Genomic DNA, 24179 nt, shown 5'->3' with positions numbered 1-24179 from the left:
ATGAAAAACACAAACAATAAGCTAATAGCTTCTGAAATCTGATCAATTTTCTACTTCTAATTTGAGGATGGAAAGAAAAAAACTTCTTTATAGTGAAGCTTTGAAACACAGGTTCCTGACCTCTGAGTCACAGCGTACACCATGGCTGGCAACAACCGAGCCAATTAGAGACAGAATCAATTCCAAACCTATGTGGTGGCAAGCATGAATGAGAGAGAGAGCTGTACAGGTCCACTTACAGACCTAACAACTGCACATTTCTTGGAGAAAAAGGTTCTTAAGGACGTTAAAGACCACTTCCTTGATTTCTCCTGGAGATTTCAAAGAATGGAATTTGCTTTCAGCAAATGCAGTCCCTCAGTTGTCATGACAAGATATCTATTGAGGTAAGGCCATGAGATATGTCTGAAAGCTTTGAGAAAAATCCTGTAAGTGCATCCAGAGAGAAGTAATACATCCAAGGTCAAGAATGAACTCTGTCTGTCTTTCTTTAATGACAAACATTACGTTGGCTGCTGCTAGCAGGAGTTACCACAGCGTCTGTGTGGACTGAAACCATGAAGGGATGGCAGTTAGGGGTGGGAATCTCTAAGCAACCTAGATTTCAATCGGATTTAGATTGAGAGGGCTATGATATGATTATAAAACGACTGCATCTTGATGTAGGAGTTTTGGATTTCGATATGATTTATTTTTTTCTCACTGTGGGACTACTTGCTACTTTTGCTTTTGTATTTGTAATGATGTATAATTAAAATAAGCAGATGAATGTATTTCTATGATCTTTTACCAATAGTTGTGAGAAATGGAAGATTACATTTGCCAAAATGTTTCCCAGCATTGCGAAGAACCAACAAGATAAGAAACGAAAGTGTGTCTGTAGCTCTATCCTTGTAGTAAACGAACAGTCCACAGACTTTTAAATCAGTGGAAACAAAGCTGCTACTGCCGGTCGGATCATATCTGTCTTCGGTTACTCACACTCTGCCTCCTTCACCAAAACTCAGTAACTAACTTTAACTTAGAACGGAAACACAACGCAAATGTTCTCGTCGGTTCTCATCCAATTGGTTCAGCTATTAGGAAGGAAATCTGTGTGGGGAAGGTGAAGGAGCAGAGCTTGCCCCTCCCTCATTACCACCACTGAGGTGCCCTTGAGCAAGGCTGTAACCCCAACTGCTCAGTGGCCAGCAGATCAGACTGTGGTTACATTGGACAGATCCAGGTATGAATGTGTAACAGTGAGAATGTGATCACAGTGTCCCTGCAAAAGAGAGACTTCCTCCCAAGGAACCCCCCCTGAATAAATCAAGGTTAAAAAAAAGTGAAAGAATTTAGTGTTAAATTTCACATTCTTTTCTGCATGGAGACAATCATTCAAGTGAGAGCCGCAATGTTTCCAAAAATCTAATTTTTCTCCCACCCCAGACAGGACAGTCAGTCAAATAACAGAAACCATCTGATTCAGTCTGATTATCAGGACAGAAACACTATTAAACATGCCTGTGTGTGCAGCAGGGAGTGTCTGCTCTCTGTTTCACTGTAACAGTGAGCAAATATTTGGAGCTGACTCTCATCATGGCTCACAGCTAACTATTTGCTTATCATTTCGATGTGGGTGTGCTGCAAATTGAGAGAATTTCCTCCATGATCTAATGCAGTCATACAGAGTGTGTGTGGGAGGAAGCATTAAGTATGTGCATTAAACATCCTGTGCGTGTCTGTGGGAGAGGAGCGGGAAGCCCCTACCTTGCCGAGCGGTGTACTCGTTGTCTTCGATGAGCCTGGCCAGGCCGAAGTCAGCGATCTTGCACACCAGGTTGTCTCCAACCAGGATGTTGGCGGAGCGCAGGTCTCTGTGGATGTAGTTCATCCTCTCGATGTAGGCCATGCCTGCTGCCACCTGGAGCACAGCACAGAGAGCACGGCCGTGTCAACACTCATCTTTGCTTCTGCTGAATACTGCAACTGTGGTTTGCCTCAGGATGCGTGTGGAGATATGTTAGTTATATGATTATATATGAGTGACATGATATAAATATAGATTTTCTATAGGCCTTCAGGTGATCTATTAAAGCTGCAGTAGGTCATTTTTTATCACAATCATTTTTGTCATATTTGCGGAAACTTTCACTATATCCTGACAGTAGAACATGAGACAAAAAAATGTGAAAAATCGGGTTCCTCTGGCTCCTCCTAGCGTTCCTAATGGCATTTACAAGAATCCAATCCTAATTCAGCTCAACCCTGACTCTAAACACATCATACACATCAGAGCAACAAAGGAAGGGTTACTTTTAGGCAATTCCTTCAAGATTTATTGTATACCCCTCGGAAAAAATACTGAGGTCCAGACCGCTAAGACCTCACTGGTGGGTACGGCCAATAAGAAGAAAGGGAACTAGTGCCGGTACTCAATACTGCAAATAATTTATGAATAAAAACAGAATTTCTGTTCCAACAGAAACAATAGTTAATATATTTGGCCATATAAAATAATTATGTATATATCACCTTGTGCTTTAGGAACTATAAGGGGCATTTTCATTATTTTCCAATATTGGCAAATCACTTAATCAATAAAAATAATCAGTAGCTTAATATCACCAATGAAAATTATTGTTTGTTGCAGCCACACTGATAGTCTAATACAGCACTGATTCCGTCAGTTCAACAAGTACCTGTGCTGCCATGTCCACCAGGTTGGGCAGCTTCAACACTCGTCCCTCTCCATCCTTCAAGAAGTCCAGCAGGCTTCCTACAGAGACATAAACAATTCCATTAAAACGCTCCAATTAATTCAGAACGCTGCAGCACGAGTACTGACAGGAACTAGAAAAAGAGATCACATCTCTCCTGTACTAGCTACTCTGCACTGGCTCCCTGTAAAATTTAGAATAGAATTTAAAATCCTCCTCCTCACCTACAAAGCTCTTCATGGTCAGGCTTCATATCTTAAAGAGCTCATAGTACCCTATTACCCCTCTAGAACACTACGTTCTCTGAATGCTGGGCTACTTGTGGTTCCTATAGTCTCTAAAAGTAGAACAGGAGCCAGAGCCTTCAGTTACCAAGCTCCTCTCTTGTGGAACCAGCTTCCAGTTGTGGTTCGGGAGGCAGACACCCTCTCCACATTTAAGAGCAGGCTTAAGACATTCCTCTTTGATAAAGCTTATAGTTAGGGCTGGATCAGGTGAGTCCTGAACCATCCCTTAGTTATGCTGCTATAGGCCTAGACTATTTCCCATGGTGCACAGAGCTCCTCTCTTCCTCTCTCTTTCTGCACTCATTCATGTCCCATTAATGCATGTTACTAACTTCACTTCCTCCCCGAAGTTCTTGTGCTTTCTCGTCTCGCAGGTTCTTATCGATCCTGGTGGAGCATCCTGCTAGATTGCCATAACCAATACTGTTGTTGCTGTGCACCTGTCTGTCTGTCTGTCTGTCTGTCTGTCTGTCTGTCTGTCTGTCTGTCTATCTGTCTGTCTCTCTCTCTCAGTCTCTCTCACTCCAACTGGTCGAGACAGACGACCACCCACCTAGAGCCGGAGGATCTGTCCTAGGTTTCTGCCTTTTAACAGGCAGTTTTTCCTTGCCCTTGTCGCCAAGTGCTTGCTCATGGTGGTACTGTTGGGTCTCTGTAAATAATGTTATAAGGAGTTTGGTCTAGACCTGCTCTATTTGAAAAGTGTCCTGAGATAACTTCTGTTATGAATTGGCGCTATACCAATAAAATTGAATTGAATTGAATTGAATAAACAGACGTCAGTCCGTGTGCACAAACCGTCTTAGATCCATCAGCGAATCAGTGGTGCCCTATTGTCCCCCCCACCTTATAGCAACTGTTTGTAATTCAACAACCACAAGCAATAATCTGACAGCTGAATGTTTTGGAGACATGAGGTTTGTAATTTTCTTGTTCACTTCTACTTATTGCATCAACAATAATGACAGTTAAATCTGAAAATACAGGATTGAGGGACTTTATGATCACCACAAATACTTTTGACATTCATAAAATTTCCCAGTGGATCTGTTTTTTGAAACACGTCCTCCTCTCCAATGTAATGGGCTGACCTAGATGTGGCAGCCTCTGCATACAACAGACACAGTGATGCACATCAAAGTTTCCATTCTTGTGTTCTCTGGTGTTTAATGTGCGTCCACAGCCCTTTCTTGTGGGGATTCTAAATTCCAATGTATTTGAGGATTGTTTTGAAGGCCTTAATCATCTTCAGTCTCTTTGAAACAAAGGCTTTACCATAGCAGAACAGTTGCTATTATTCTGAGCAGAATGGAACAAAAACACTTCAATCAAAAACATTTGGAGTGTCTGCATGCATGCTTGTGCACAGCGCCATATACTTAAATACAAACACAGTAGAACAGGGCTTTAAATTTAGACAATTTTGTGTCAGTTTTTGCTATTGTGGCAACTCGGGTCAAACAAAGCAAAGGGTTTACTGTGGGTACTCGCGGTCCCCAGAGGATGATTCCAAAAGATTTCTGAGACCCCTTGACTTTTCTTCTCATACCAACATCAGGGCAAAATTTCCACTGACACAAATGTCAGATTGTCATTTTGCTGAATTTACTGAGCATATCCATGCTTCTGAGAGAAGATGAACCCTTTCCATTTTCAGATCTTACACCAAATCAGTACCGACAAGGAATGGGCATGACTACTCAAGTACTCGTTTGGACTTCAGTATTTGTTCAACCTTTTGAGTACTTAAATTTATATCCTCACATGTTTGTTGAGCTGGAGTACAAGCTACCATCAGGGTGAACAACAACTGCAAGAGTGGAGAAGATATGCGAGGGCTGATTTGCAAAGTGCCAAATGAAATGATCTGTTTAGCTATACGGGCCAAAGTGGCTGCAGATGAAAAAGTAAAGGAGCCACAGTTTTTTACCAACCAAATGACTGAGATATTGATATTATTGCAACATTTGAATGCAGAAAGGTATGATAACCCTACCTCCCCACACACATTTTTGCTTGGGTGTTCATTCTGGACCCTATTCTTTTGTTAGATTTTGTTTCGTGAGAACTTGATAATAATTCAATGCAAGTAGTCGAAAATGTAAATTCCTTAAAATGCCCATTGCAAGTACCAACAAAATAATGGGTTTGTGCCATTTTGTTGTGTAAAGCTCCAGGCTTGGGTCGAGTTGGGGTCTTGTTATTTTCAAACGCAATTTAGAGAGAAATGTCTCTCTCGCTCTCTCCCTCTGACTGTGCCATTTGTCTTAGCCCATGTGTGTTATGTGTTGCAACTAGATACACAATGCCGACGGCAAATATCAAGAGACACAGAGTGTAGCCAAAGTGTTGCATTAGCCTGGTGAGCTAACCATCAGTATTGGATGACGTAGCAAACATATGGCTTCTGGTCCCAAGTCAGGTTAGGATCTCAGGGCGCTATAAGTTCCTTGCAGAAGTTGACCCAGTAGGGCTGTATCCATATACTGTATATATGTTTGTGTTCATGTACCTTTGCCCATGTACTCTGTGACGATGTAAATGGGCTCCTCAGACACCACGGCGTAGAGCTGCACCAGCTTGTCATGGCGGAGTTTCTTCATGATCTGAGCCTCCTCCAAGAAAGACTCGGGGGACATGGTGCCAGGCTTCAGAGTCTTCACCGCCACCTTAGTGGTGCCGTTCCACGTTCCTGGCACACGCACACACAAGCTGGCATCAGTACAGCAAAACAACGATTCATATTCAAATCAAATCATTTCAAAGCCAGACTTGACAACCTGACCGTCTAACCTGAGGAGATGATTGGAGGCTGAGAGTTGACTGAAGTCAAAAACACGGGGAGAAGTCTCGCTTTAAAATGACATTGTGGTAAACATGCAACACAGAATGAGATCAGGAGACTCTATGAGATCAGCTGCTCTGTGATTCTCATGCACGGAGGTTGTGCTGGGGGATAATTAAATGGGTACGAGATTTACAGCGGGCCTTGATTTGAAGTGGCTTTTAAAAGCCAGGAGAGGGATCCAGCAGGGCTTTGAGATCCACAATACGCCAACACGGGAGCAGATAATCCTTTGTAGGATGATTAACAAAAGCAAGCCTGTAAGCTCCTCACTGGTTGCATGACAGTTACTGTCACACAGCATGGCTATGCCACCATGTTCTCTCCCTCTAGCTACTGTGTCAGAGCACACATAATAAGATATGGATCACTGTAATCACTCCAATAAAGTAGTACTCCATTTATCTCATTCTGTGACAGTAATGGATGCAGGAAAATTAGTAGTGACCCAAAGGGAAGACAGAGCCTGTCAGCAAACGCTTGGTCTACATAGGTTTGGGGGTTTAATTTAAGAGTAAGCTCATAAATCAGAGTAGGCTTCTTTGGTGATGCAGCTGTGCACATTTTGGGAGTTGGGACCAAAGCGGGTGATGGTCACCTGCCGGGTTGTGAGGTAATAGGATCCCAGAGGCTGGGTGTCATCTGGGAGAGGTCCTATCATAAGTATCTGACCAGCTGGAATATGATAAGAACCCATAACATCATGTACAGTATGGTCCAAAAAGCTAAACATTAGGAAATAAATCATATGTGTATTAGCAAATCATTTATCTATTAAATCTTTTTAAAAACTAAAAAATCATTCCTGTTAAAGTCTGTGACGATACTAAGAAATGCTCTTTTGGCTTGCAGGCCTGTGGGCCATTTAGCATCTAAACTGACCAATGTGGATATTTGCAGGCATATAAGCTGTTTCAAAGTGCTTCAGCTGAATAGCTAATCAGCTATGTAGCCTGCGAACCAATGTTAACATGGCACCTTTCCCACTGGATATTTATCTGCTGGCTCTTTTAGCAAGCCAAAGTGCAGGACAAGACGTGTCCATGCTTATACTGTTATACTGACAGGTTGCATGCTGCTTGTAATACCTTTAAACCAAATACTATACAAAATATAATATTTTTCCTATTTTGGTTACTTTGCTTTTCCTCAAAAGAAGTCACATTTCTAAACAAAAAAAGCCCCATGCAATTTAACTCGCTCTCTTGTCATTTAGCTCAACAACGCTGCACATGCTTCCTAGCAAGCCAGCTACACACAACTAAAGTATTTTATTCTATTATGATTTTTTATCAATGTATTTGAAACATATATCTAATATTACACCAGCAAATAATAGCAAAGAAATTAGCATTTAGGAATAGGAAATGATTTTCAGAGTTTTACTTTGCGAAAAATATTTAGAAAAACTATAATGGATTATGTGTTATAATACAACCACAAAAATTCTGTGGCAATGCTAGAGAGGAATAACATTGCATTCATCTCCAATTAAGAAACACAATTGCAAATGGTTTCTTGGCGCATTTAAGAATGCAGAGAAAAGGATAGAGGAAAATCTTCACATTTATTTCCTGGGTGGCTCAAGGCAAAAAAAAAAAAAAAAAAAAAAGCTACCATGGGGTGGGGTTCCTTACCGTAAAACACATCAGCAAAACATCCTGTCCCCAGCTTTAGTTCCAACTCAAGTGCTTCTCTGCTGATCTCCCAGGCATCATGACTCAAGCCCACAGTGTCAGGGATGTAGTTCACACACACGCCCGTTAAATTAAAGCACAAACCATCCGCACTCTCTACAGGGGGAGGGAAGGCAAGGCACACAGGGTTAACTACCGGGGAGAGGAACATGCAATGAGGGACGTGGAAGAGGGCCCTCTTCAGACTGTGAGAGCAGAGTCTCCTGACACATTGGATGTGTTTCCAGATGATTTTGGGAGGCAGGGCTCAGAAAACACAACTATTTCCCTGGCAAAAGCCCCAAACTGAGAATTATCAAATTTCCTGCCCCATTTTCTCATTTGATCCCCTCCTAGGCCAGATTATTTGCTTGTGTTTTGAAGTCAGCCTGGTGTCTCTGCTGGCTCAGTGTGGCCCCCTTGCACTCGGCCCCTTTTTTCTGGAGGCGACTGGATCCGTACCCATCCAGACCTCCCCAAACTGCCCGTTCCCAAGACGCTTGATGAGCTGCAGCGACTCCCGCGGGATTTCCCACACGTCTTTGGTTTTGACAGACAGGTCAGCGAGGCGGGGCATCCCTTTGTGGCAGGGAACCACCAAGCGACAGCATAGCCCCGCGGCTCGGTCTGCACGCGCCGCGCAGATAATGCACGAATAAGAGCATAGAGAGAGAGATGTACAGAGAGTTAGCAGAGCGATCGGCAGGAGAGGCTCAAAGCAACACAACAACTGGAAAACAAAGAGCAGAGTAAACAGGAAAGCTGGAAATCACTTCCTGGATGGCACACAGGCTGTTTCCAGGTCAGGGGTTCCATCAGTCCAATGTGTTCTCCATTATCCTCAGTGATCATCCAATAAACAAGAGTGCTGCCAGCTCGTCCACCTCAGCACAAATAAAATGCTACTAGGAGTTAATCTGCAGGAGCCAGTGAGATAGAGGTGCTGTCTCACCTTAAAGAGGAAATCCACTGATTTCACACATCGACATCAGTTTGCAAGTCGTGGAAAGTGCAACGCAACCTCTGGAAACACTATTATAATGTCTTCTGTAGCACTGGTGGAGCCTTGTCAAGTCTACAAAAATAACCCTGATAATGGCTTTTGTTAGGCAGGGAGGCCCTACATTATGGGAAGTGCCCCTCCACCTTATTGAGAGGCTAATACTAAATTGCAACACCAAAGAAACTGCATCATATGTACAACGTTATTAATGGGTATGCTCCTCAATACTTGTGTTCTCAGATAACAATGGTCAAACTGTAATAGCAGGGCCAGTGTGCGATCATGTAAAGCACCTCGAGTAAATGTAGCCAGAAGTTTTTTCTTGTTGGGTAACAGCCTTCTATTACACATCAAATCTTTAGATATGAGAGGGGCCTATAGAAGTCAGGTTAGGACTTTGTTTATGGAACAGGTTTTTCCCCCCTTGAAATTTGCAAAGATAATGCTATTTTAGATGTTTCTGATGTGGGAGTTTTTAGATTTCTTACATTCTTACAGATGCTTTTGGATTTCAGGATAATGTTTTGTTTTATTGTTGAATGGCTTGTGCTTCTTTGTGTTTTCTTTTGTCTGACAAACATTTTGGCATACATTTGGATTTTAGATCCTTTCTGTTCTTGCTTTAAAATTCAATATACTGAAAATTTCAATGTTAGATGGATGTGTTTACTCATCTGCAACTTGGGAACCTGGGAATGAGAACGGGCTGTGAAGTGTGAGAAACTACGGAAGCTGCAAAAACCCGTAAAAAAAAAGGCCCTGTAGAAGCATGGTGGCCTCCATGGAAGGCGACCCACAGCTCGTTCTAAGGTAACAAAAACATAACGATTCCTATATTCAGGTAATTATACACTAATAAAAACATACCTATGAACATTATATTCCATTTCTGCCAACAGATCTTCCTTAAATGTCCAAATAAAATAAAAAATGGCACGTCATTTCAGAAAGGTTGCCGACCTCTATCATATAGACTGAGTACTATTTGTATTTTCTCCACTGTATTGGTATATGTATAGTTATTTTTGCTGCGGCCCTGTCTTGCTGAATGAATACACAGGAAAAGTATTAATGCTGCTGCAAAAGCCAGAGTACCAAAGCAGCAGTATGAGTGCAGGTCATAGAAAAAGTATAAGCTCTATCTACGTTATGGCTCACTTTGGCTAATGGCCTGTACTTTACGATAATGCCTGTAATTTATGTAAAGAGATAGCTCCGGCTGTCAGTCACTCATCTGGGAAATGTACATCTACAGTTGTGGTTACACGTAAAGATGGAGCTCAGGGACTTTATGCACCATGAGAGGCATTAACGACCGTGCTTGTTTAGGCAACGGAGTGGTACTCCAGCTGCTTCCATTTCCACCCTCTCTATTGGCTGTGTATGGCTGTCACTATCGCTGATCACTCCATGTCATCCTGTAAAATCAAACATCTCTTGCTTTTACTCTGGAGGAAGCTCTCATGTTTGCCTGTGATTGATTAAGCCAGTGGATTAGGGCAGATATTCCGTTGGTACCACCACCACCACCACCACCACCAGCCTCCTAATACTGCAGGGACAAAGTGACCCCCTTTCCTCCCCGCTGCCAGTGATAAGGCCCCCAGGTTGTTTGCACGGGGCAGTAAAGACGAGATAAAGGCCCGCGTCTCTCCTGTGGGAGTGTTCAACCTGCAACTCGGCCATCAAAGCCCATCTGGGCCGCCTGCCTGCTGCCTCAGCCGCTCCACTCATGCATCAATACAGCTCCGTGTTCACTCTGCTGGTTGTCATAAAACCTGTCAATATGTGGACCGTATCCACACAGCACACATCAAAACAGTCTGTTTTCCTAGAAATTGGCAGCTGCAAACGATGAATTTTGTGCTTTGATCAGAGTTAATAAGTTCTTATTGTAAAGGAAGAATCTGTCAGTGCTCAACTTTTGTGTTTTTACAGTCAGAGAAATTGATTTAACTTAGCTAAAATCGATTTGACATTGAGTTTTGGTTTCTTCATAAAAAACATTTTGAATCCAAAGTCACTATGACAATTCTTATGACAATTTCTGACATGACAACCAAACCTAACTAACTTTGGTGTCGCCAAGTGGTACTTTAAAAAAAGTGATCCAACCTGGGAACAATGAGTGAATGGGCTTAAAGCAACACACAGACTGCATCAGTTTTCACCAGCACCTGCTATCTGCATCATTTGAAAAGTTCTATAATAATCACATGTACGTTTAATACATAGTGGCTTTAAAGTAGAGGACTGCATTGGGAAAAGAGAAAAAGATGGCTCTTATTGACTCATTATCTCATCGTTTCTCGACTTACAACCAAGGTTATTATAGTTAACTAAAACTAAACTAAAAATTCAAACTAGTTGTGGAAAAACATTTTAGTTAACTGAAATGAAAATAAAAACTAGACTTTAGAAAACAACAAAAACTGAAATGACATTATGTACATAACTAAAAATATGTAACTAAAATAAAATAAAAATATACAGGAAATGTCAGAACAACAAGCATGAGGAGGCATTGATGCTTATGTTTATTTATATACCATAATACTCATTGTGAAAATCTGAAACTTTTCCTCTGACAAATACACCCCATATTATTATTAAACTAAAACTAACATTGAAACTAATAAAACTAAACATTTTTAAGCAATAAAAACTAAATTTAAATGAGCAAACCCACTCTGGAAACTAACTGAATTGAAAAGGAAAATTAAAAAAAAATATATATATTTAAAAATAATAATACCTCAACATTTGCTCTATATTCTTCTACTGGCAGAAATGTGGTTTTAACTGAAGCATATTCAGTGAAGAGCCATAAAGTCAGATCAATACCTATCCAAAGTTTGACTTTGACTTCAACTTTTTATTTGTAAGAGGAAGAATGGCCTTTTTGTTCTTTCAAACATTACATAGTCTAATTTAAAATATGAAAGGCATTCATATTTGCAGTCTGGCAGATTCTCAAGGCCCTGTGTCGTTCTTTTCTCATCTTTTCAGTTGCGTCTGAGGAATAGCTGCATTATATGACGCCAGACATGCTCTTTAGCTCTTTAAAGACATGAAAAATAGAGAAAAGCAGAAAGCAATAAAAGCACAAGCCCTGAAAAGACTCAAGGTTATTTGCAAAGATGTGTTGTCGGCGCCATACGTCATTGAGAGTGGCGATAAAACGTAGAGGGACGGTTAATGTGCCACGACACAAACACAGAGAAAATCCATGGTGTTGATTTTAGGGCTTAAACATCAATATCTCAATGTGCCAGTTAGAGCATGACAGAAAAAAATATCCTTTCCTCAGTGGGAGGGAACAAATGTAAGAATTAGAGCACAGACTCATATATCATTGTTACTCCTGGACACAGAGAGAGTACCAAATGAGGACAAACTTAATGAGACGGAGAGAAAAACACAGAATGGACGAGCACAACTAAGGACAATAATCACTGTCTCATCCTGTAAATCTGATTATCAAATAAGTGCGTCAGCGGCACAGATGCAGCGGTCATCTCCTGACAGCGCTCACAGCCAGGAGGAACAAGCTCCACACACACACATTGAGATGCGTTCACAGTGATGCAAACTGTAACGCTGACACACTAACTCCCTGTCTCCGTCCGCTCAGGAAGAGTGCTAACAAAGTGCCTTTCTAGTCGAACTAAGACATCATGTTTCTTGTTCACTGCTAAGTAGAGCTGCATTAAAAATGAATGTGAATCTAAATAAACTGAGGCATGTAACAGTAGCAAACGCAACTCGTTCGACACACAGTGGCTTCCCATTTCTTTGTATTTGTGCCTCATGGTAAGTGCCACCCTTTATTCCTGTATGTGAAAATGTGCTGGCAGACCAGATGCAATTATAGTGTAACAGCGTCTGCTTAATGCATTCTGGATCAATTCAAGGAAATGGACACTGGACAGAAGAGATGACTTTCGACTTTGCAATTTGGGCTTGTGCAAATGGGGCTACAGTGTCAACGCTCTCCATCATAACAAATCTCTCTATGGCAACATCTGTCTGTTTCCTTTTTTAATGGACGGGGCAGTGCAATCCTTCAGATATTTTAAACCTGTGCCATTTTGCAGCCAGACCGCTGAGGAGCAGCCTCTGTGGTTTTCAGGCTAATTTATATACCATATTCTGTCAGTGCTGTAGGTCTTACGCTGCACTAGGCAATAACTCTGTGTGAATCAATATAGATCACATATTTAGAGGCTTTGCATATGGGAAATTTTGAAATGGTCAGAGCTTAAGAACAAGTTGCAAAACCTGCAAATACTTAACAGACATGATGTCACCTAATTCCTGGGTAATGAAGGCCTTTAAATGTTCAAGACTGCTCAAGTGTAAAGCTGGCTCACATTTACATGTTCTTTATGTCTGTATTTGCTGCTCAGCTTATGTCCAGAATGTATGTTAAAATAAATCAGAATATTTCCAGAAAATAACGAGGATACTTCCTAAAGTGAACGAGAATACATTAACTACAATATGTACAACTATTACCCGGAATGAATCCCCCCCAAGAAACAGAATGTCATAAAATAAACCAGAAAACGTTCTGAAATTAATCAGAATATGTCCTAACATTCTACAATTCACATCTAGATAAACAGCAGTCTAAATGTTTTTATACCTGAGTAGTGCTGAACCAGCTGCTGCAGTGTGTCAAACTGAGCCCTGGTGGTGATGTAATAGCCGCCGCTGTCCAGCTTGCGGATCTTATAATGCTTGACATGGTCACCTTTCACATCGTCCCAGTCCCGTATGGACAAGGAGAAGGCACCTGGGGGAGACACAATTCAGTTCAGTCATTAAACATCAAGAGCTTGTCTACACAAAACCAATGATTGATGATTATCAAGAAAATTATGATTTAAATCAGGAAACATTTGATCCAAGAAAAAGTGGAAAAGACTAAGAATCTGATCAAGCATTAAGAGCTCGCTTCAAATACTTCTTAAAACTACTATAGAAACAATTTGTTTACAAAAGGTTCACAAAAATCACGTGGGAAATATCCAAGCGCAGATAATCGAGGTAATGTCTGTTGACAAGAACACGGCACCTGGGAACATGCTAAGATACGTTCAGAACATGACGTGAGTTAAGAAACGTGACGTACCTCATCTCATGTGAGTTAAAAAACATTAGGTACGGGATGGAAGTTAAGAAACGTTACCAATGTGACATGAGGTAAGTTAAGTAAATTACGTAGTTAACATTGTGAAATGATCACAGTTTGATTAGGTTTAGGAAAAGATGGTTTGGGTTCAAATAAATACCACAAGGGGGTGGACAGGTAAAACAACACTTTCACACAGGAGACAGGGGTTTGATTCCTGTGTGAAACATTGACTGTTTTAAGAAAGTAGTTACTTTAATACTAATTCTTTATTTTCTGCCAGTTTTAAATATGACAAATGTCAGAGGAAATACAAATATAAATCTCCTGTGTGTACAACCAATCACATTGCAATCTTTAGCATACTAATTAGGTAGACTTAACACAGTCTAGACCACGGTCACAGCATTAGCTGGAAATATTCCACAGTAATAACACTTTCAGGCTGATGGGAGTGTTTTTTTTTACCCCCAGAGGTAGTGAATCTGTTATGGCATAAACACACCCACACTTAAGGCTTGTGTATACTCGCAATTGTCGACCTGTCGCGCGACACCGTGACGTCAAAATGACGTAGATCTCTCTGGCGTGCCAGGATTTTGGCCCGGTTGCACACCGCTCTCTTTTTCAGCTGAGGGCGACAAACCGGAAACAGGAAGATAGACGATCCTTCAATGAAGGAACACAGAGATGCCCAGAGGTGCCAGAATTCATGGCGAGAAATCGCCATGAATGTTGGAAAAGAGGAGGCCATATGCCAGAAAATTTGGGTGAACCTCTGCGACCGATTCGGAAAAAACCCAAAACACCCAAAACATTTTCTTCTTCTTCTAGTGCGTAGAAATAGCAAAGTGGCTAGCCTTTCCTCAGTAGCGACACCTCTGTTCAGGAGAAGACTGCAACTAGTATCGCGACCACCAGCGCGACACTAGTAAATAGTTACGGCGCTCCAGTGACGTCACATTGTCGCGCGACAGGTCAAGAACGGCGAGTATACACAGGTTGATAGCGTGAGTGTGTCTGTGGTTTTACCCTTTGTGGTTTCACTCTCCCGGATGAGATAGGTTCCTCGAGGGTTTCCGGTGGACAGCAGCTGTCTCTCTGCATCCTTACGGCCCAGTTTACCAAAGTACCAGCTGCAATTCCAGGAGAAAACATGTCAACTCTGAGTCAGAAGAAGATTCACTGCAGCAACTCCTCCTTCGCTTACTCTCATTCCATTCTCTCTTTTGTTCTGGTCGTAAGGCAAATTTATTATACTTCCAAGGTCTGGACTGTTTCCGTAGTGTATGCCGGATTTTGTTGGTGCCCTGAAAATAAATCCTTATATTGACCTTGTGACTTTTCCCTCAAGTAATCTAGAGCGCTACTTCCCAAATAGTGGTCGTCAAAGCTTCACAGGGGGTTGCAAGGCCTTCTTGATTTTAAAGTAATTTTAAAAGAAATTTTATTGGCCTTTTCATGGCTTTATTGGATAGGACAGCTGAAAATTCAGCGCCACCCTCAGCACAACTTTACATTTTTTCGCCCCATGTGGGATGTAACTAGCCTGGTAGCCACTAGGGACTGCTAGTGGGGCTTTACACTTTGAGCTTTGCTGTACATAGACCATGCCTTTTAGTTTGTATATTAGCATTTTGACTCTAAGACAGTAACTAGCATGTCATATGGACTGTGACTAGTTTAAGGCCTGCCTTCAGATCAGTGCATAAGTGAGTGTTTAGTGACAGTTTCTAAACCTGGGAAAAATTAAAATTTTCTACTTTTAATTCATAGCGGGGGATGTAGAAGTCCAGCAGATATGTTTCTCAAGAAACTGAAACCAAAACCAATGACCAACAGTATGGTAGAGGTTACAGTTCAACCTTACTTTTGAAAGTAGTTCTCACATTGACTGAAACTACACTGAGAGAAGGAGAAAAGACAGGAAATGTGAGCAGTATGACACCAAAGTGTGTATTTCACAGAGGTAGATCTCTGCACCACACCACCTCTCTGTTTTTAATCCCAGCATGCTCCAGTGGGCTCATAACGACAGTCTACCTCAGAGTGAACTGAAAAAATCTTTATTCAGAAACTACACACACAGGATGAGGAAGACTGACATACTTTGTATTTCCTCATTCTTTCCCATTCAGCATATGTCAGAGGGAAACTTAGTGGTTTAGGAGTGTATACATGTTAATGCTAAAAGTGTATACACTCACTGAACTGTAAAATAAAATAAAAAAATCCCCCACCAACACAGTCTGGCATTTAAAATTGTAAAAGCATCTCCTCCTGGTGTCACATAAATGTCATTTTATCAGACCAGTAGAAACGTCGGCCCTGCAGGGAGAGTAGAAACTGAGGAATGAGGAAGACTTTTTCTCCTCGCGTCCACTAATCTCGAGCTACTTCAGAGTGTGTTCTAGATGAAAGTCACTAGTCCTGGACCTATGCGCTGTGGGTCTCTGAGGAGCGCGCACACACGCACACACACACACACACACACACACACACACACACACACACACACACACACACACACACTACTTACTCCTCAGCCTGGATGGAGTCCACTGGAGCCACGTAATTACTGGGAATGTAGCCGCTGCCACCGGTGGTGAGTGAGCGAGCATCCCACCAGTCGCCTTCACTGAAAGGAGAGAGAGAGAGAGAGAGAGAGAGAGAGAGAGAGAGAGAGAGAGAAGAGGCACATTAATAAACTTAATTTCATCCCAGCTGACATGCTCTATGCCACTGAACATCAAAGCACAGCTTTAGTTTGACTTGCTCACTATTAATACTGTCCATGTGGAAAACATACAGGATCAGTAAAACAGAGGGCAACATGTGGCAGTAGAGAGTTTAGGGTCTGTTTAGCCCTGCAGCCCTGCATACTAAAAATGTAGAAACACATGTTTACACTGTATGAGCTGAGCTTTTTTTCAGGTCACATCAACAACAAAAACAATATTGAAAGGTAGCAGGATTAAAAAAATAAAAAAATGACACTACCTGCCCCTTCTAAGATAAATAGATGACATAGACATACATGGTCTGGCAATACTTGCAACTACCTTTTGATACAAAATATTAACAAAAAACATGCACAACTGGCTGCAGCACCAAACGTCTGCTGAACATAAATATTTCATACAATTATTGAAGTTCTATACATTTTAAATCAAAAATTCCGTTTGAAGATTGATATCAATCTCATGTCTGTGTGGTAAATGCTGAGCTGCAGTCAGGACGTGGCTGGCCTATTTTACTGTAAGCAGCTAGCCTCACTTGGTCAAAGGTGAAAAACAAAAACAAGAAAGGGGACAGCACCTATCAACAAGAACTCTAAATGTCCTCAAAATGTAGCACGTCATATCTTGTTTGTTCGACCTGTACAGAAAAACACCAAAAGTTCTGGTTTTAAAGGGAAAGCTATTTGCTGTAACTGTTTGTAAGCTGACAAAAGCTGAGATCAACAAGAGAGATGTTAGCTCTAACATTGAGCTCCCTCCAAAATGACATGCTCTTATGTTTAATGGACGAATTGGCTTATAAGTATTGACAGGCCAGCTATGTCTATGTCATTTATTTTTCAATTTTTCTTCCCGGCTTCCAGTCTTTATGCTAAGCTAGGCTAACCACACCCTGACACCAGCTCAGTATTTAAAATACACATGCGAGATTGATCTTGTTTGTGGAAAGAAAACATACGGAGGTATTTCACAAAATGTTAAACTGCTCTTTTTAAGATAAATATAGCTCAACTGTTTGACTTTTCCTACATTCTTGGCAGCGTTTTTTCCAGCCTCTGCACTCAGTTGCTGAAGTGTGATGGCAGTGACACATGAATTAAAGTTTAGCCGCTTTGAAAAACTAAATGTCTAGAAAGTCAGAAAGAGGGCAGAGAGAGAGAAGAGTCCTTAAAGATGTCTCATCCTGGACGCCCACACAGCCATTAGTGTGTTCGCTGATGTCCTCTGTGCAGCTCTTTCTCTCTACCCTCCAGCTCTCTTTGGGCCAATCCATACTCTTTCATCTGTCCACTCATCTTCCATATTCCTGCCTACCTTAACATTTCTTATATTTCATCTTCTCTGCCTTTTATTTCATTTTCCATTTATTTGGCCACGTTCATTGGAGGTACTAGGGACTGTTTGAGGTTGCAACAAAAAGCATGAGAAACGCATAACGCATGGAAATTCATTTGTGATCTGTCAGAAGGTTGATATTTGACAGAATTTTAAAAGAATTGAAAAGTTTAGTGGCTGACTGTGAATTCCTATATGGACTGACAACCAAAATGGCAGTCTGACAATCTGCCGAGCTTAGAGGAGAAATCAATCATAAAACACTTTCAGTCTGATACGTTATTTAGTGTTTGTTTTGCTCCTGTCAATAACTGCTCACATTTAAAAGGGTATGATGCCACCTAGAGATATCTCCAGCAGCCATGTTGCACAGATGGTGTAAAGTAAAAGCCAATATAAAGCCTCTCAGTAAGGTGTTGGTCCATCATGAACCTCCAGAACAGCTTCAGTGCTCCTTGGTATAGATTGTCCAAGTCTCCACAACTCTACTGGAGAAATAAATAGCAGTCATTAGATACTTTTAATGTTTCTCCATTTTTAAGGTTTTTCCTTTAATTTATCACCCATCTGTGGTTTGAGAAGGGACAAAACTTAAAGGTGGACTGTAAACAGCAGGTTTTAGTGTTTGTCCCCAACAATCTGAGCAGGGGTTTCCCTTGTGTGTGTTCAACAATCATACATGAAGGAATCCATTGTAGGAGAGGGTAAACAGATCAATTTGTACACCCACAGAAGCCCTTAATACTGCGACTGAGGCGACTGAGGCATGTGACTCGAGAAGGTCTTTATTCTCACTGTTGCCATTAACATACACAAGGCCAGTTTACTGACTTCCATGATCAGTGCTGTTGGAAGTGCACGAGAAATTGAGGAGAACATTCAAGTTTATTTTTTTGACTTCTATTAAATCCAGTGAAATAACCAAAACCAGCAATGAATTGATCCTGCAAACAGCAACTGCTTAATAAACTGTATTCCTCCAAAAACAATTAAATATGCTGTCTAAAAATCACTGAGCGACACTGTTGCACCTGACACCTTCCCTTCATTACCATGAACATGACATTAGAGGCTTTATTACAAATTTTAAACAAATTTCCAAAACGTTTAGCAAAAGAAAACACAAATGAATGCACTTATGAATTTTGAGTATATCAATATACCAGATTTTCCACCTTCGCTAAAGGTAAAAACGTTCTTGTGATATTTAGACTTTTTTGACATTTACATTGCCATTTCCTGGTCCCCTTTACTAGCCTGGTGCATCTACATGTTTTGACAGATAAACACAGGTCTCAATTAGATGTATGGATTTTATACAAGTTCTCTGGATGGATAAAACCTGTTAAAGTCCACCAGTTCGCCTGCCTGAGTGAGCTCTAAGCTGCTTAGATTGCCTACACAAATACAAATGTTTAAACTTTTGCCAATATGGACATGCTACACATTGTGAGATCAGTTAGATTCTCCACAGTTCCAACATTAACCATGAGCACCAAAGTATCAATTGCAGTGACTGAAGCAGATAAAAGCCAGGGCTATTAACTTTTAGTTTTTACGGGTATTCACCAAATTTGTAATAATCCACCAATGAGAAGAGTCCCCAACAAATGCACTATTTGCTCCAGTTTGCTCAGCACTACAGTGGTCAGATGGTTTAGGAACACTTTTTAAAAATAAAAAACATTTGTGATCCATTTTTATAAATCACCTTCCTCAGTAGCAACTTCGGGCTTCGTCTGAGTGCCACAGGCAGGGTGGAGTATTGAGAGATGGACTTAAATGGCACCCTTTAACTAAAGTAGAAGTAGATAAGGCAGAACACAAGCTGAGTTTTCTACACTTATGTTTTATTACACTCCTACAGTACAGACACTCTCCCCTCATTTATCTCTACTTCTCCATCGTTTCCTTTCCCCCTTTCCTTTTGCCTTCATTCCTTCACTCTCTTCTTCAAACACATAGATATCCTTAAGGGACAGCTAGCAGTAGTGGTTTACCATGGTTACCAATGTTTTCACATGAACGCACAATCACACATGTACATTTCCTTCCCCTCGTCCCTGCGATTTGACAATGTCTCTCTGACACACTGTACCACCCGGTGCTTGTTTCTATCACATCGCACACACACCAGGAGGGAATGTCTTTGGGTGTGTGTTTGTGTGTTTGAGAAGGATGCTAAAGAGACAGGGAAAGGAGGGGGAGGAGAGGCGTTGCTGGTCCTTCATTTATGCTGAATAAAGCCATGATGGGGGGATCGCCTAGGGACGACATCCCAGGCAGAAACAGGCCTGCTTCTCTTTGTTCATAGAGGAACCCTCAGGGGGGAGGAGGAGAGAAAGATTCTCAACAATCTGCCTTCTGAGAGAGAGAAGTATGCAGGAGTGTTTGCGTTGTGTTCAGATGTGTCGGTATGTGTGTTTGTGTGGAGCTGGAGAGACATAAACAGGCGGGGCGGGGTGGGCCCCAGTCTGTCCAGCTGCCTCTTTTGTCTCCAGAAACAAACCCCCTTAAACCAACTCCGCTCTGCCGCAAACAGACAGAAAACAACAACAAGAGTAAACAAAGAGCCTCCCTCCTGTCTCCAAATGGATTCAAATCCTCTCTCCCCGTGGTGACTGCTGATGAGGGAATAATTAAACACAACCGCGTTGACTGAGAGTTGTACAGTACAGGCAGCCATTCACAACACCACAGTGTGTTTATTCATAGCCTGCAGCGGAATCAGAATAATACTAGTTTAATTTACTAACAGTGTAGACTTGTAGCATTCTGTAAAAACAGGAGCTACATCCTGATTATGTCTGATGAAGCTTCACAATAACACGCTCATGGTGGGTTATAAAAAGCCCGAGCTGAAGGCAGCGTCTTATAAACATTCAGGGATGGAGGCCTGTTTCCTAGAGGATGCCACCACAAAACAAAAAAGGGACAACAGTGCCTTCTGTCAGCTGAGGCAGTGGTGCTGGGATCTCTGGTGGTGCTGCTTCACGTGAGCATCTGTCAGTCACTTCCTGTCAGCCAGGCAGGAGCAGACGAGGATTTTCGGCTTTCACCACCTTTGTCCAGCAGGGGTCAGTGTGGCTGGCTTGAGGAAGCCCTGGTCCATATTTGAGGCTGGTAGAAGCAGTGAAGGCGTGGGAGGTGGAGAGGAGAGGAGAGAGGGAGGAGGGGAGAAGATGCAGCACTGTCTGGCCCCTGCTGAGGAGGAGGAGAGGGAGAAGAGGGGAGGAAGAGGAGGGAGTCTAGGCTCTAACGATAGTGTCTTCCTGCTACAGGCTGAGGCCCAGCAGGGGCCGAGGTGTGTGGTGGAATGTGTAAGACAGGACGCTCGCTGGGTGTGGTGAGGAGGAAGACTGACCTTGCAGGGCCAAAGACAGCCATGTACAGTAGTGAGCTTTCATAATTCATTAGGAGCTGCCTCATATGGCATTAACATTTTATATCTGAGACACTGTATGTTTGTGTGAAAGCACAGCAAAGCATCAATAAAGCCACTAATACAAACACTAGTGCTGCAATAACTGGCAATATTTGGAGTTACATTACAACTACTTTTGTGTGCTGTTTTGCCCTGGATATAACCTCTAATGGTGCAGACACGCTGGATTCGTTGACTTGATCCTATTCACTTTCTATGGAGAGCAGGAGATCTGGCTGTGCGGTGAATGATGGATACACTGCGGTGAGTTCTCCATACCTGAATTTGCATAAACACGACTCGGCTTCAACTTAATGCAAATGCAATCTGTCCAGCGCAAAGCAGCGGGCTCACCAAACTCAGATCCAACTGTCAAACTAGGCATTGCTGATCAAATATGAATCCAGATTCTGTTAATGCGTTGCCCATTTCTTGCCTCAAATGCTCTCAGAAACATATTTTAGTGTGCTGTTTAGCCATAATATGTAAAAGTTTCTGTGACAGCCGCCATGTTGTAAGTGGCAGATCCACAAGTGGACAATTCAGCGGTCCAGTGTGTTCAGATGCATCCTTGCTGGATTCTATGTGTCTGTACCATAAGGCTACATACAGGCTGCCCTACAGAACCATAGCTGGGATTTTCATAATGCTGAGCTCATCAGTCCTGTCCTGTAAACACCCCACCAACACCAAAAAGATACTTTTTTCCTAATAATTTCCTATGACGTTTCTTGAACTATGTACTTAAGAATAATGATTTCCTTCTTTTTCATTATTAGATTTTTCATCAGCCTATACTATACCCACCATGTGTTCACCTCCCAGACATCATTAGTCGTTCACTTGCCCTCGGGGGAATCCCCGCCGCCATCATAAGTGTCGTTCCAATTGTCTGGAAAACTGAAGTGAACTTGGTGAGATGGACCCTTGGAGGGCTGAGGGAGCGAGTGAACAACGATGGTCACTCCGAGGTGGATATCACCCACAATGCATTGCAGTTTACTTCATTGCCGCTATAACGCCGAGTAAGGGCAAGTGCGTTTCATTTAAATCCCCCGCACCTCCCCCGCCCACTTTCCCTCCGCGCTCCAAGTGGCCTCCGTGCGACGTATGCTGTTACGTCATACCAAGGGCTGAGGGTAAGTGAAGGAGGGGAAGTGGAACTACTAAGAAACGCAGTCTGTGGTTACTTGTTAGAAATGGGTTTTATTTCCTGTGGCTGGCTGTTTTTCTGGATATCATGAAATGGAAATGGGTTTACAGTTTAGCCTATAATTTGCATTTTATATTCAAAAGAAAACTGTTTATTTATAAACAACTAAATAACTATAGTGTACTTGTGTAATCCATCATAGAAAACATCACATCTACACTGTGATTTTATAATCAGTCTGCACTTACTGTGCATTATCAAGCAACAACAATGCTCTGATTTGATTATACAACTCAAGCAAGTGTCAATAGCCTTCCAAGTGATTTTCATACCATGCAGAGATGAATAGAAAACAATCGCTGTCTGGAACACTAGTGCAAATACCTCTGCTTAAAATGCATTTGAAAATGGTCAGCAAAAATAAGTATAAAAATAACAACAATAAAAACAATAAATAAAGTATGCATGATTACAATTTTCAGTTAAGTTAAAAAACTTGCAAGCACAGTGGAATGATCTCAATTGGGAGATCAGTGTCAATACCCAGCCTTAATGCCATGATTATGGAGAGTACAAGGACCGAACTGTGTTACTTACCATACTGATATAAATAGCATTCCCCATAATTTCAGTTTTGTTTCACTTGAAGAACAAAAAAATTGATTCATTGTGAAACTTAACCTAGGTCTTATGCTTAGTTATCCAAAATTGATTCTAATAATAGGGCTGCCATCTAACACTGTCACTCCACTGGCTGTGTGTTCACCTGTTGGCACAGAAATCAGAGACATAGCAGTGTAGTGACAGCTACATACAGGTAATCAGCTTAATGAAACAGTGGGGTCACATTGAACCTGCCCACTCTCTGCAGTACTGTACGGTACATGCACCCAGCAGCTTAATTACAATGAAATCTAAAGGAGAATAGGGTCGGAGCACAGACCCAGCCCCTGCCTCCCCAAATGTCAGTGCACCACTGCAGAAACCCAAACAGAGAGGCAGCTGAGGGTCGCTCCAGAAAGCCTGACACACAGCCTTGTGTAGACAGAAAGAAAATGAAAACCATCCGCAAGCTCAGGCCAGGATGGTTTAAGAGCTGGCAAAGGATCATGCCTCTCCTTCCATACACACACGCTGGTCGTCTGCAGTTCCGCTGACTGGAAGAAAGACTAGCCAACATCACTGTGGGTGTAACAGGGCACTTCCTGTCCAAGCTCAGAGGGAAATCTTGGAGGAACACCGCACTCATCACTCCTGGCTGGAGACCCGGCTCCACCCTCTGTAAACCCTAAATAAACTGTGTTTACTGCTGATTGTCAAATTGCATGTTCAAGTCACCACTTTAGCCTCATTTGAAATGCTATGCACTCTCGTATATTGTACTCGGTATAATGTTGCTGCCAATTCTGGCTTTCTTAACTATTTTCTTTGCATTTAAGCCTAAAAATAAAGTTAAATGATTCCGTTGTCAATGTTGGGGCTGCCAGGTTGGTTGTAACAGCTGTAAAATGTTTCTATAATTTTATACTTGCACAAACTGAAGTAAAGCAGACTTATTTTGGGCTCCAGCCTGCTCCAAATTATGAAACCAAAACACCTCTTTTCCGTGTTCAAGCTGCCACTTTTACCTCAGCTGAAATCCGACGCCCTGTCTGCACCCCTCCCAGCACCAAGACAGTGATAAAATGGGAAACTCGCATTCCTTCCGAGCGCAGGCAGTCTGATAAGCAGCTGTAGCGACTTACGTGCTGTTGATAATCTGGAACCTTTCTCCTTTCCTGAAGCTGAGGTCGTCTTCTGTCCGCGCCTCGTAGTCATAAAGTGCCACAAAGAGGGTGACTCCTGCAGGAGGGGTGAAAACACAGTGTCAGCGCTGGGC

The 24179-nt window shown here is 42.0% G+C and overlaps 1 protein-coding gene across 6 annotated transcripts in view; it reads right to left on the bottom strand.

Moving 5' to 3' along the window:
- fynb (FYN proto-oncogene, Src family tyrosine kinase b) overlaps window positions 1-24179 on the bottom strand; it is an 81603-nt gene that overhangs the window by 5967 nt on the left and 51457 nt on the right. For 4 of the 6 annotated variants that reach the window (XM_051409916.1, XM_051409917.1, XM_051409915.1 and 1 more), the window contains 8 exons: window positions 24046-24142; window positions 16187-16285; window positions 14680-14783; window positions 13159-13308; window positions 7970-8134; window positions 5499-5678; window positions 2682-2758; window positions 1750-1903 (listed from right to left, as the gene is read on the bottom strand). In XM_051409916.1, the coding sequence (XP_051265876.1) occupies window positions 1750-1903; window positions 2682-2758; window positions 5499-5678; window positions 7970-8134; window positions 13159-13308; window positions 14680-14783; window positions 16187-16285; window positions 24046-24142 (1026 nt within the window). Of the gene's footprint in view, window positions 1-1749; window positions 1904-2681; window positions 2759-5498; window positions 5679-7468; window positions 7625-7969; window positions 8135-13158; window positions 13309-14679; window positions 14784-16186; window positions 16286-24045; window positions 24143-24179 lie in introns of all 6 variants that reach the window. The other 2 variants (XM_051409921.1, XM_051409920.1) reach the window with 2 other exon arrangements.

This window comes from Dicentrarchus labrax, unplaced genomic scaffold (genome assembly GCF_905237075.1).
Source record: "Dicentrarchus labrax unplaced genomic scaffold, dlabrax2021, whole genome shotgun sequence".
Lineage (NCBI taxonomy): Eukaryota > Metazoa > Chordata > Actinopteri > Moronidae > Dicentrarchus > Dicentrarchus labrax.
This window is presented reverse-complemented; position numbering and strand designations above follow the sequence as displayed.